General features: G+C 44.0%; 1 protein-coding gene across 1 annotated transcript in view; it reads right to left on the bottom strand.

The window, feature by feature from the left end:
- Positions 1-14,509, bottom strand: part of LOC141165998 (chloride anion exchanger-like) — a 129,465-nt gene that overhangs the window by 54,081 nt on the left and 60,875 nt on the right. Inside the window, exons 7-8 of the mRNA XM_073652181.1 lie at positions 5,124-5,288; positions 3,811-3,963 (exon numbers count right to left, since the gene is read on the bottom strand). Coding sequence (XP_073508282.1) covers positions 3,811-3,963; positions 5,124-5,288 — 318 coding nt within the window. The remainder of the gene's footprint in view (positions 1-3,810; positions 3,964-5,123; positions 5,289-14,509) is intronic.

Here is a 14,509-nt window from a genome sequence, read left to right as displayed (position 1 = left end):
GAGGACACGGCTAATGTTTTGGGACACGTGCTTGTGTAATGCGGTGACGGCACACCAGGAGAAATAGTGGCGGCTGGGGACCGAGTACCGAGGAACGGCCGTCGCCATCAGGTTGCGGAATGCTTCCGTCTCCACGAGCCTAAAAAGCAACATTTCTAGCGCAAGCAGCCGCGAAATGTGGGAATTTAGTACTGCGGCCTGTGGGGCGTTGGCTGCGTATTTGCACTTGCGTTCCAAGGACTGGGGTATGGACAACTGAACGCTGTGCTGGGACAAGGAGGTGGACATGCTTCCTGATGCTGCTACTTGAGAGTTTGCAATGACAGGTGCAAGGCAGGAGGCATCTTCACATGCACCATGGGCAGGGGATTGGCTTGCATGCACAACAGCGGAAGAAGCAGTGGTGCCACTCGCAGACACTGTTCCTGGACTCTGGGGTTCAGCCCACAAAGTCGGGTGCTTTGCTGCCATGTGCCTGATCATGCTTGTGGTGGTCAGGCTGGTCGTTTTGCCGCCCCTGCTGATGCTGGCCTGGCAGGTGGTGCAAATGGCGTTTTTGGGGTTATCGGCAGAATCTTTTAAAAACAACCAGACTCGGGAAAACCTAACAGTTGTACTGGCAACTTCTTTTGTGTTGGTGTTACAGGGAACGGTTGCCTGCCTTCTTTCTGCGGCCACCACACTGCTTCTTCCTTCCTGTTGGGGTGCTCTGCCTCCCTCCCCTGTGTGCTGCTCTCCTCACTCTGCATGTCCTCCTGCCAGGTTAGGTCAGTTACTATATCATCCACCACCTCGTCTTCCACTTCCGCACTTTGGTCCTCCTCCTGACTTTCTGGCAATTGTGTCTCATCATCGTCCACCTCTTGTGACACTTTCCCACAATCCCCTTCGTGTGACCGTGGCTGCTCAAATATTTGGGCATTGCTACATGCGATCTCCTCTTGCCTCGCTTCAAGTGGACCAGGCGAGAGGCTCGAATCTATAAATGGAAAAGTGAACAGCTCTTCGGAGTGTCCAAGTGTGGGATCAGTTGTCTCCGGGCACTCGGCATGGTGGGAGGAAGGAGGTTTAGGGTGAGGAATATGCGGTCCAGACTCACAGCTACTGAGACTTGACCGTGTGGAAGACAAGGTGGTGGGGATGGTGGCTAAGTGACTGGAAGTATTATCTGCTATCCAACCAATAACTTTTTCACACTGCTATGTGTTCAATAGTGGTGTTCTGCGGTCCCCTATTAATTGGGACAGGAAGGTAGAGTGAGAAGAAGTGGGTGTTTGTTGTGGCACAATTTCAGCTTCCCACGGCCTTGGCCTCTGCATGCACCATCACCATCATGTCCAGTTCCCCGTCCCTTGCCACGTGCCTTGACCATTTTAAATGGAGGACAATATCTTTCACGCTCACTACAAATGACTGAATTTGGAGCGAACTTATACGTGATCCGTGTGACAGATAACTATTTTGAACAGCAAACTGGTGTCAATTGCTTCACTGACACACTGAAACTAATTTTAATGGAGGTCAGAAATAGCAGTATTTTCTGAAAATGTATATGTGATCTGTGTGACGGACAAACCACAGTTTTAAATAGCTGGCCTGTAGGTAACTATTTTGAACAGCAAACTGGTGTCAATTGCTTCACTGACACACTGAAAAAAAAATTAGATTGAGGCCAGAAATGGCAGTATTTTCTGAAAACATATATGTGATCCATGTGACGGACAAACCACAGTTTTAAATAGCTGGATTTTTAGCGCTGTAATATGGAAAGGACCTGGCTGTATTCTACAGTGCCAACAAGCAAATGGCGCAGAACAACGGTGTTCTCTGGATTGCTTTTTAAGCAAATAATGAGGATTAAGATCCAAAAAAAAATTATTCCTGGCCCCTGACACCTGGGCCTATTTCTAGAAATATCTAACAGCAGCAGCAGCAGACAAAACTGGAATGGAGCCTCTTGTGCTATGTGCACTGCAGTCTGCTATATACACTGCCTGCCTGCCTATATACACTGCCTGCCTGATATCTCTGCAGATGGATTGGTCCTCCGAAGGACTATTTGTTGAGATGGATATGTGTCTCTAATATAGTTTGGTACACCTACACTAACTAGAAATAAGCAAATCTCTCCCTAGCTCAGCAGCAGCTCTCCCTACACTGTCTGATCCGGAGAGACTGTGACGAGCATGGCGGTGCCAGGTCTGATATAGACCTGATGACGCTGTGCGGCCAGTCAATCACTGTAATGCCACAACCAACATGGCTACGGCATTACAGTGAGTGGCAAGCAATCCCTGCATGTTCATTGGCTCTGTAAAGAGCGCCAAACATGCAGGGAGGAGACCCGAGCTCCTGCCAAACAACCCCGGAAATAATCGACAAGCCTCAAGCATCTCGAGCATTGAGATGCTTGGGCAAATAGCAGCTCATCACTAATTTTAAGCTGTTGAGATTCTTGGGTACACTGTAGACTCATTTGGTTGTCAGGGTTAAAAATAAAAATGTGCGGGTTGTTGCACAATAGTCTGCTTAGTCTGGCCTACCGCATAACTATATCCTTATATTATATGGTCCAGACACCACCACCAGACTGTCATGCAGCAGCCAACACATTTCAGTTCTGACAAGGAAGTAAGGCCAAAAGAGTAGGTTTACCAGATACTGCACCTGTTCACGTTTGCTTCATATTGTTTCTTTGTAGCATACATTTGTAGGTAATGACTGCCACGATATTTGTCTGAACACTTCTCCCATCACTCTAGGGTGTTTTTAAAGGGGATATCCGACTACTTTAGGAAAAACAAAAAATGTGCCAAAGCACTAACAGGCAGGCAGTTGCTACCTACTTGTCTGTTGTGCCCGGCGCTTTTTTTCGCTGGCACAGAGCGGTCACAGACAGCTCCTGGCGGGGATGCAGCTGCTTCTGCTGACATCACGTTGACAGAGCGGCGGCTTCTTTTTTGCCCTGCTATGTCGACAGGGTGTGATTTCCGACATCATGCAGATTGACAGTCGGCTCCCTCAGTTAGGCAGCAAGGATCAGGCTGTCAATTAGAATGACGTCAGAAGTCCCGCCCTGTCAACAGAGCAGAGCGGAAAAGAAGCTGGCGGCCTGTCAGAGTTTGGTTGGGGAGTCAGTCTTTACCATCAGTGTTTCAGTGTTTATTCAGAGTTTCATCAGTTTTTCTTGGATGAGAAGTTGAACTGATGGAGGTTTCCAAGCTCCTCCTATCAAGAAAACATGAAAATTGGACAGCACATATAAGGCATCTGAGTGCTGTCCGATTTCTCCGCTGACCCATAGACTTGCATTGGCAAGTTTGATCCAAGACTTGGATCCAAATCGGACAACTCTCTGTGATTTTATAGAATCTGCAAAAATACATGGATAAGTGAACAGCCCCATAGACAACAATAGGCATGAGTTCTATCTGTGAAAAATTCTGATGGAATTTGAGAAAAACTAATGTCTGAATGATCCCTTAGAGTTGTCTGACCGTGGAATGTCCTAATATGAGAGGTATTATTGGCAAATGCTATATCAGTCTTTAAAAAAGGGCAAGATGCTTTTCTAATAACAAACGGCATTGTGGGTTATAAATATTCCAGCGATCATTTTATAACTTGGCAAGTAAGGTTGAACTTGATGCACCTAAGTACTTTTTCATCCAATGTAACCCGGTATGGCAAGTTAAAAAAAAAGAAAAATAATATAATACAGCGATAATAGAATAAGAGGACAACCTGCCCACTTTTGACCAGGTGACGGGTCAAGTGACAGACACTGTTAAAAATGCCTACAGTACTCACCATTATGATTTCAATAGGAATCGGCACAGGCAGTTTTGACTTGTAACGAGCGTTGAGCTCTTTCACAATATATACACAGACCATAATGATAATTGCTATAATAAGGTCAGCAATATTAGTTTTAGTTATTTGAGTAAATATACTCTCAAGTACCTAAAAGAAATAACAAAAATTAATAACTGTCAGAATGAAAAAGCTCTAAAATAATCAGAAGAAAACAAAACACTCCTTGGGCTTAGTATGTAATCCTTGATTAAACAACGTTTGCATTAAGCTATAACAATGGGTAAAGCATACGTGGATCAGGAAAAAAACTGCAATCCAGTTGCTACATTACACCACTAAACAGGAACATATGGAACATACTGTATAAGAACTTATGCATGTTCCTGTGACTCAAACTATCCATATGTAGTTTATAAGCTGAATTACAAAGATAATCATCTGTAGAACCAATGCTTCTATGAGTAAAGATAACATGACAGATTAACAGTCTGCATGACTCTACATATATGAAATCATAAGGAGGTAAACTAAAGCAGCATGGATTTCACACCCCAAACCATTTATATGCGCATGTAGCTCTTCAAAAGACAAGTCCAGAAATACCTTTACATGGCCAGTTTATTGCTCTGTTACTGAGAAATCAATGTTTGAATTGATATGCAAATGAGGGTGTAGATCTGACGCCTTTGTCACTCCAGCTCTATTACTGGCATATCCTGCTTGTCTGACAGCACCTTTGCCTGAAGTCACACAGCATAGAGGCTGTTAGACAAGCAGGAGGAGGCGGTGCTGGGCGGAGAATAGAGCTGAAGTGACAGAGGCTACAGATCTTCAGCCTCATTTGCATATTAATTCAATTGATTTCTTAGTAACAGAGGAATGGACTGGCCATGTAATGGTATTGTTGGGCTTGTCTTTGAAAGAGCTACATGTGCAAATAAATAGTTGGGGGGGGGGGTTTCGCTGACAGATTCCCTTTAAGGGTACTATAATACAGCCCATACAACTTGAAGGTTGTAGTTTGCCTTAAGATCCACTTAATTTTGCTTAAATATCTTCCTACGACATCTTAATGTTCTCTTCTCTATTTTTTACCCTGAAGGTGTGAGTAGAGATGGTGTTTTACATTAGACTATTCCCTGTACCATTTTCTCATTATGGTACATGGATGTCACTGTGCAGAACAGTTTCCTTTCTGGAGAACTCAATTGACTATATTTTACATGGTTACCCATTCACATAAATAAGCACTATTTAAAATCGCATTTCATCTCTGCTGGTATAGTCTTGCTTATACTTGTACTTACATAAAAATTTGCAAGTGGCCCACTAAATGAACTGACTTTAAGACCAAAAACGTATTTTAGTTGTGATATCACTACTTCAATGGCAGCAGCAGTGGTAAAGCCATTTATTAAGGGTTCTGATAAGTAGATAACAATAAATCCAATTCGAAGAAATCCCAAAGCCAGCTAGAAAAGAAATAAAATTGTTAAAAGCACCCTAGCCGGCATACCTCATTTCACCAAATTAATTAGAGAATTTACAATACATAGCATTTTATTTTTGTCTAATTCCTATACTTCTTTAGATTCAGTCAAAATAATTAAAGGGGTTGTCCCTTTTCAGAAAACCTTTGTCCCCGGGCACAGTTTGCTATGAAAGAAAAAACACTGCCCAGCCTCCCCTTCTGCTCCCCACATCTGGTATTGACTGCAGCGCTGACATCAGGTTGACCGCGCAGCAGTCCTGTTCTGAACTGGTGAAGTCACTGATTGTCTGCAGCGCTGTCAACATGATCTTAGTGCTGCAACCAATATCGAGCACTGTGAGCAGCGGCGGAGACTCATCGTTGGATACAGGGAAGGTGAGAAAAGTGTGGTTTGTTTTTAATAACAAACTGCATCAGAGATCAAGATTTTGGAAACTGGAAAACCCCTTTAACCATTTTTTACTTGATGCTTGGAGTATTATACTTGATGTGGTGTCTTATGTCTATACACACATAGGCGTAATTGTTTTTATATGGCCCTAACATTTGGAACATTATGCTGATTTTGCATAAAGGGTCATTGAATATGCAAATTATGTCTTTCTTTAAATTATATCTTCCATTCTGTTTTAAATCCTTTGAACATTTTATTAATTAGTTATAGTAGTATTAGGTTAAAGGAGATAAACATGGGTGAATGGAGTGTGGATGAGGTTCTTGTTTCTCTTGTCCTTCTTATTATCCTGTAAGTTGTCAATCAGTATGCCATGTGTCCACAGCTTCTGTATGTGTAGCCTCCATGTTGGCAAAGCCTGTGATCTGACTGGATGAAGTTATTTAAGGCTATGTGCCCACTATGCGTTTTTTAATTCTGCCACCAAAATGCTTGAAAAACGCTTGTTAGTAGGTCTGCTATGTTTCCCAATGATAATCCGCATGTGCTGTGCACTAGAGATGAGCGTTGTTCTACTCGAACTGTTCGCCAATCTCAAATTCGAGCTGTTTTGGGCGGTGTTCGAGCCGTTCGGCGAACACGAACAATTTGAGAAAAATTCGGCTGTTCGAGGTTATGTTCGATAACTGTTCATGCACCAAAATCATAACTGGATTTTTTCTCAGTAATGATGAAAATTAATGTTAATACGCAGTTTGAGTGTACAGCGGGGTGGGGGGAGGGGCAGGGGATGGATCTCTGCAGGAACAATGAAGATCTCCATTTTTTTTTCTCTTTCCCGCATTTACAGTGGGGAGGTGCAATCTGTCAGCCTATCAGCAGCGCACACACGGAGCGAAGTGCTTTTTTTCACACAAGCAAGAGCATGTGTCATTGGCAGTGTATGTCACATGTCCTTGCCCTATAAGACCAAGCCATTTTCCCCGTCGCCACCATTTTCTCACTGCTGCAGCTGCGTGTTAGACGGCACCGCTGTTGCTGTGTGCGCTATACCTTGTTAATTTCAAGCCAATTTTCGCACAAATCTACAGATAGCTTGGGAGTAGGGAATAGTTGTGATTGCAGTCCTTTTAAGGACTAGGTTACAGCATTTCCTATGACTTTTATCAGACAGGTCTGTGCTCTTAAATAGATAGATTGTGGGAGTAAAGACTAATTGTAATTGGAGTCCTTTTCAGGACTAGGTTACATCAGTTCCTATCAGTTTTTGCCAGGCAGGACTGTGCCAGTGCTGTGCAAGTTTTTTTCACAGCATTTGGCTGAATCTAGCAAAGCTAATCCTTTTTGGCCTATTGCAGAGTGTGTTAGTCAGTGGAGTAGCCTATCTGTGTTGCAAGATATACCACCTGTGTATAGAATACCAATTTTTTTACTGCACCTAGTGAAGTAAAATCTTTTGGGCATAGCATCATTCTATTAGTCCATCTATACTGACCTCCATCAGGTTGCAAATTGAATATGATTTTTTTCTACATCTAGCTCTGAAAAAATATTGGGCTTCTAGCTGTGTGTGGGACTTGTTGTATTAGTCCATCTATACTGACCTCCATCAGGTTGCAAACTGAATATATTTTTTTCTGCATCTACCTCTGAAAAAATATTGGGCTTCTAGCTGTGTGTGGGACTTGTTCTATTAATCCATCTATACTGACCTCCATCAGGTTGCAAACTGAATATATTTTTTTCTGCATCTACCTCTGAAAAAATATTGGGCTTCTAGCTGTGTGTGGGACTTGTTGTATTAGTCCATCTATACTGACCTCCATCAGGTTGCAAACTGAATATATTTTTTTCTGCATCTACCTCTGAAAAAATATTGGGCTTCTAGCTGTGTGTGGGACTTGTTCTATTAATCCATCTATACAGACCTCCATCAGGTTGCAAACTGAATATATTTTTTTCTGCATCTACCTCTGAAAAAATATGTGGCCTTCTAGCAGTGTGTGGAACTTTCTCTATTAGTCCATCTATACTGACCTCCATCAGGTTGCAAACTGAATATATTTTTTTTCTGCATCTACCTCTGAAAAAATATTTGGCCTTCTAGCAGTGTGTGGGACTTGTTCTATTAGTCCACCTATACTGACCTCCATCAGGTTGCAAATTCAAAATAATTTTTTGTCTGCATCTAGCTCTGAAAAAATATTTGGCCTTCTAGCAGTGTGTGGGACTTTCTCTATTAGTCCATCTATACTGACCTCCATCAGGTTGCAAACTGAATATATTTTTTTTCTGCATCTAACTCTGAAAAAATATTTGGCCTTCTAGCAGTGTGTGGGACTTTCTCTATTAGTCCATCTATACTGACCTCCATCAGGTTGCAAATTAAAAATAATTTTTATCTGCATCTACAGTACCTCTGAAAAAATATTTGGGCTTCTAGCTGTGTGTGGGACTTGTTCTATTAGTCCATCTATACTGACCTCCATCAGGTTGCAAATTGAATATAATTTTTATCTGCATCTAGCTCTGAAAAAATATTTGGCCTTCTAGCAGTGTGTGGGACTTTCTCTATTAGTCCATCTATACTGACCTCCATCAGGTTGCAAATTGAATATAATTTTTATCTGCATCTAGCTCTGAAAAAATATTTGGCCTTCTAGCAGTGTGTGGGACTTTCTCTATTAGTCCATCTATACTGACCTCCATCAGGTTGCAAATTAAAAATAATTTTTATCTGCATCTACCTCTGAAAAAATATTTGGGCTTCTAGCTGTGTGTGGAACTTGTTCTATTACTCCATCTATACTGACCTCCATCAGGTTGCAAACTGAATATATTTTTTTCTGCATCTACCTCTGAAAAAATATTGGGCTTCTAGCTGTGTGTGGGACTTGTTGTATTAGTCCATCTATACTGACCTCCATCAGGTTGCAAATTAAAAATAATTTTTATCTGCATCTACAGTACCTCTGAAAAAATATTTGGGCTTCTAGCTGTGTGTGGGACTTGTTCTATTAGTCCATCTATACTGACCTCCATCAGGTTGCAAATTGAATATAATTTTTATCTGCATCTAGCTCTGAAAAAATATTTGGCCTTCTAGCAGTGTGTGGGACTTTCTCTATTAGTCCATCTATACTGACCTCCATCAGGTTGCAAATTGAATATAATTTTTATCTGCATCTAGCTCTGAAAAAATATTTGGCCTTCTAGCAGTGTGTGGGACTTTCTCTATTAGTCCATCTATACTGACCTCCATCAGGTTGCAAATTAAAAATAATTTTTATCTGCATCTACCTCTGAAAAAATATTTGGGCTTCTAGCTGAGTGTGGGACTTGTTCTATTAATCCATCTATACAGACCTCCATCAGGTTGCAAACTGAATATAATTTTTTTCTGCATCTAGCTCTGAAAAAATATTTGGCCTTCTAGCAGTGTGTGGGACTTGTTCTATTAGTCCACCTATACTGACCTCCATCAGGTTGCAAATTCAAAATAATTTTTTGTCTGCATCTAGCTCTGAAAAAATATTTGGCCTTCTAGCAGTGTGTGGGACTTTCTCTATTAGTCCATCTATACTGACCTCCATCAGGTTGCAAACTGAATATATTTTTTTTCTGCATCTACCTCTGAAAAAATATTGGGCTTGTAGCTGTGTGTGGGACTTGTTCTATTAATCCATCTATACAGACCTCCATCAGGTTGCAAACTGAATAAAAAATTTTTCTGCATCTACCTCTGAAAAAATATTTGGGCTTCTAGCTGTTTGTGGGACTTGTTCTATTAGTCCATCTATACTGACCTCCATCAGGTTGCAAATTGAATATAATTTTTTTCTGCATCTAACCCAGCCAATAGTTTTGGCCTAATACCACAGTTTGGCCACTCAGCTCTGCTCGGTTCCCATCCATTGTTTTTTTGTGCAAACAACTCCAGAGTTGTGAATTAGTTAACCACCAAAATGAGTGGAAAAAGGCCTGCTGCTGGTGGAAAGGGGAATAAGCGTGTTGGGAAGGGGAAAAAAGGTTGTGTCCGTGGGGTAGGTGTTAAAGCAACAGTAACATCTGCACAAGAAAGACCATCTTCCAGCCAAACTAAAATGTCTACTTCTTTTAGCGGACAATGTGATAAGATCCCTTTCTTACGGCCACGCCAATCGCTACAAATTCCAGATGAGGCACAAAAACAGCAGGTGCTTCAACGGATATCAAATGCTCCTTTAAGTGGGCTCTCCTCCACATCAACTTCAACATCACAAATACTCCAGTCCTCAAAGGTGTCACCCCAATCGCACTTGCTTCCTCACAGCTCCCAAATCTCCAGCTGCCCGTCTGAGTATGAGGTAGAACAGATGGTTGAGTCTGCAGAGCTGTTTACTCATACTATAGCCTGGGAATCAGAGGTCGACTCCAGCGCTTCTGTGAATCCAGACGAGGAAATGATCTGCACTGATGCCCAGAATCTTTATGAGTCGGATCCAGGACCAGACGCAGAAGGTTCTGACCATAATGTAGACCCTCATTCCCAAACTGTAACTCCTGTTGGTGGAGACAATGAGGAAGACGATGATAAGACTCAAATACCTGATTGGAGCGACAACTTTAGTTTTTTGTCAGGGCAGGAACAGGTTGGCTCTGAGGACGACGGGTGTGATAACGCACAGGGTGATGATGATGAGGTTGGAGATCCCACTTACTGTCAACCCACAGTCAGCCAAGAGATGAGGTCAGCAGAGGAGGTGGAGGAAGATGCTAGTGACGACGAGGTCAGGTTGCGCCTTCCTGGACAGAGATGTAGTACTGGAAGCACGTCAACAACTGCATCCTCAAACACAACTCTGCCTCTCACCACAAGTCGTGGTGGCTCTTCAGGTCGCATGGGTGCTAAGCCTTGCATAGCCTGGGCATTTTTTCAGATCGATAAAGATGACCCAACTCGTGTTATCTGTAACATTTGTCAGCAAAAGCTAAGTAGAGGCCAAGAAATACATAGTTTGAGTACTTCATGCATGAACCGGCACATGGACATGAAGCATAAGTTGCAGTGGGAAGCTCAGTGTGCTACAATGCGGCCTAGCCGGCCGGGCCAACCGCCGTCTGCCATATCTTGTGCATCCGCGGCCTCTTCATCCTCTGTGACTGATGGGACAGCAGTCACACCTGTTTTGGGGCGCAGACCTGCCACCTCTTTACCCGCAACAGCCAGCGTGATTGGCAGGTCATCATTTTCTTTGGAGGTGGTAACACCAGCTGGTGTTGAGCGCTGTCCGACATCGATAGCACCACCTTTGGATCAAGGCAACCTAACATGTCCGCCTGCATCTTCCTCACAGACCGGCAGTTTGCCGGGGACACCCTTATCAACCCCATCTAAGCACAATAGCCAGCCCTCGGTCCCTCAGATGTGGACAAGTAAAAGACCATTTCCTCCTAGCCATGAGAAAGCTAAGAGGTTGAATTTCACCATCTGCAAGCTCTTGGCTACAGAAATGCTGCCTTTCCGCCTGGTGGACACAGAGGATTTTCGAGACCTTATGTCCGTCGCAGTGCCCCAGTACCAGATGCCCAGTCGGCACTACTTCTCAAAGAAAGGTGTGCCTGCGCTCCACCAGCATGTCGCACACAACATCACCGCTTCTTTGAGAAACTCTGTGTGTGACAGGGTGCATTTCACCACAGACACTTGGACGAGTAGGCATGGACAGGGGCGTTACATGTCGCTGACTGGGCACTGGGTAACTATGGTGACAGCAGGACAAGGGGCTGCTGTCCAAGTCTTGCCGACCCCCCGAGTTGTGCGTCAATCCTCTTTATGTCAAAGTTCCTCCACTGCTTCTGCCTCCTCAACCTCCTCTCGGTCTTCCACCTGCACCTAAAGCCTGTCTGGTCATGCCACAAGCTTTCTAACTGCGCAGAAGGGATCCTGCACACCTCCTTACTATGCTGGCAGTAGGGCTCAACGTCATCAGGCGGTTTTTACATTGAAATGTCTGGGAAATGTGAGTCACACAGCTGAGGAGTTGTGGTCAGCTCTGGAGAACCAATTTCATGAATGGTTGTCTCCACTGGACCTGAAACCAGGGAAGGCCGTGTGCGACAATGCTGCAAACCTGTGTGCGGCCCTTCGCCGGGGCAATGTCACACACGTGCCTTGTATGGCTCACGTGTTGAACCTGGTTGTCCAGCAATTTTTAGCCCACTATCCCAGACTAGATGGCCTTCTGCAGAGGGCACGGTCGCTGTGTGCTCACTTCCGCCGTTCGCATCCCGCAGCTCAGCGACTTACATCTCTACAGAAGTCGTTGGGCCTGCCACTTCACTGGCTAAAATGCGATGTGCCTACCCGGTGGAATTCAACTCTGCACATGTTGCAGCGACTGTGGCAGCACCGACAAGCCCTGGTGCAATACGTTCTGACGTATAGCCTGGGCCAACGAGATCCAGAGGTGGGGCAAATCACGCTGGAGGAGTGGTCTCAGATCAGGGACCTATGCACCCTTCTGCACAGTTTTGAAATGGCGACGAAGATGTTTAGTGCTGACGATGCCATTATCAGCATGACTATTCCGGTGATTTAAATGCTGGAGCACATGTTAAACAGAATTCAGAGTCAGGTGGTGGCACAAGAGGAGGTGGAGGAAGTAGAGGAGGAGGAGTTGTATGCGGAAGGGCTAACATCTGCAAGGTCCAGACGGTCGGCAGCACCAAGGCGGCAGGCATGTGAGGGTGGGGGAGATGGTTTTACCAGGGCGCATGGTAGCAGCCAAACTAGTGAGGAAGGTGCAGGAGCCCAGGAAGAAGTGGAGGACGAACTGATGGAAGACTCATCAGATGAGGGAGACCTTGATCACATTTCTGTTGTGCGAGGTTGGGGGGAGAGGACAGAGGAAGGAAGCATGATTGTTACCTCGCCACCAACACAACAGGGACTTGGTGCTCCTGGATGCGCAACACACATGAGTGCCTTCTTGCTGCACTACCTGCAACATGACCCTCGAATTGTGAGAATTAGAAATAATCCTGACTACTGGGTTGCCACACTGTAAGATCCCCGGTACAAAAGTAAATTTGCAGAAATTATTCCTGCCATAGAAAGGGATGCACGCATGCAGGAGTATCAGTAGAGACTGTTGCAGAATCTTACATGTGCTTTTCCACAAAATACCAGTGGTGCACGTAGTGAATCTCACAGTTCCAACTTGCCAACCGTGGGACCGTCAAGTGTTCAGCACTCAAACCGTAACAGAACCACAGTATCTGCTGGTAACATCAATATTGCGGAATCATTTCACCACTTTTTTAGCCCATCCTTTGCAAGGCCACAGGAGACAAGAAGTCTGACACATAGTCAACGCCTAGAGACGATGGTACAGGAGTATCTCCAAGTAAACATTGAAGCCATGACTGTGTCACTGGACCCTTGCTCTTTTTGGGCTTCCAATCTGGATAAATAGCCGGAGCTAGCCACTTACGCCTTGGAGATCTTGTCATGCCCCGCAGCCAGCGTTCTGTCTGAACGTGTGTTCAGCGCTGCTGGTGGTGTGCTGACAGATAAGCGCACGCGGCTCTCCACTGATAATGTAGACAGACTCACGTTCATAAAGATGAACAAATCATGGATCCGAAACGACTTTTCTACCCCTGTGTCATCCTGGGGAGAGTAAAAGCTTGATGATTGGTTAAAATCACCCTACCAACCGTTTTAAGCTTTCAAATTACTAATCATGTTTATCTGTATCTTGGCTGGAAAATAATTTGGGCTTTGTAGCAGTGTGCAGCACTGATTCTATTAGGCCATCTATAATAAGCTCCACCAGATTTAAAATTACTAATCATGTTTATCTGTATCTTGACTGGAAAATAATTTGGGCTTTGTAGCTGCGTGCAGCACTGATCCTATTAGGCCATCTATACTAAAGCTTCACCAGATTTAAGATTAATAATAATTTTTAGCTGCATCTAGCCCGGAAAATAATTTTGGGACTCCGAGATGCGCAAGACACATAAGTGCCTTCTTGCTGCACTACCTGCAGCATGACCCTCATATTGTCAGAATTCGAAGTAATCATGACTACTGGGTTGCCACACTCTTAGATCCCCCAAACTTTTCGATCAACCTTTTCATTTTAATAAAGACCAAAAAAATGGTCATTTTTGAAATTATAAGCATTAGCAGGTTGTTAGAAACTGAAATCAAACAGTTTTCAACTCAAAACTTTATTCTAGGTGATGTTACATTTTCACATAGGACCCCTTGTTCGAAAGGAGCTTCTGAACTCTCTCGTCCATTGAATTTGTCAGGTTTTGGATTGTTTCTGCTTCAATTGTTTTGCATGAGGACAGAATACCCTCCCAGAGCTGTTGCTTAGATGTGAACTGCCTCCCGCCATCATAGACACTCCTTTTAATGATGCTCCAAAGGTTCTGAATGGGGTAGAGGTCAGGGGAGCATGGGGGTCACACCATAAGTTTGTCCCCTTTTATGCCCATATCAGCCAGAGATGCAGATGTTTTATGTGCAGCATGAGATGGTGCATTATCATGCAAAAAAATGATCTTGCTGTGAAATACACGGTTCTTCTTCTTGAACCATGGCAGGAAGTGCTGTTTGAGAAAATCCACATACATTATGGAGTTCATCTTTAGCGCCTTCAGGGATCCTAAAGGGGCCGACAATCTCTCTCCCCATGATTCCAGCCCAAAACATTACTCCACCTCCTCCTTGTTGGCGCTGTAGCCGTGTTTGCGTGGGGTGTCTATCAACCAGCCATCCTCCACTCCATCCATCTGGACCATCGAGCGCT

Source organism: Phyllobates terribilis, unplaced genomic scaffold, assembly GCF_046119375.1.
Source record: "Phyllobates terribilis strain yellow unplaced genomic scaffold, ASM4611937v1 Scaffold_11__3_contigs__length_659146591, whole genome shotgun sequence".
Lineage (NCBI taxonomy): Eukaryota > Metazoa > Chordata > Amphibia > Anura > Dendrobatidae > Phyllobates > Phyllobates terribilis.
Note: the sequence above shows the minus strand (reverse complement) of the source record. Positions and strands in the feature narration are given on the sequence as shown.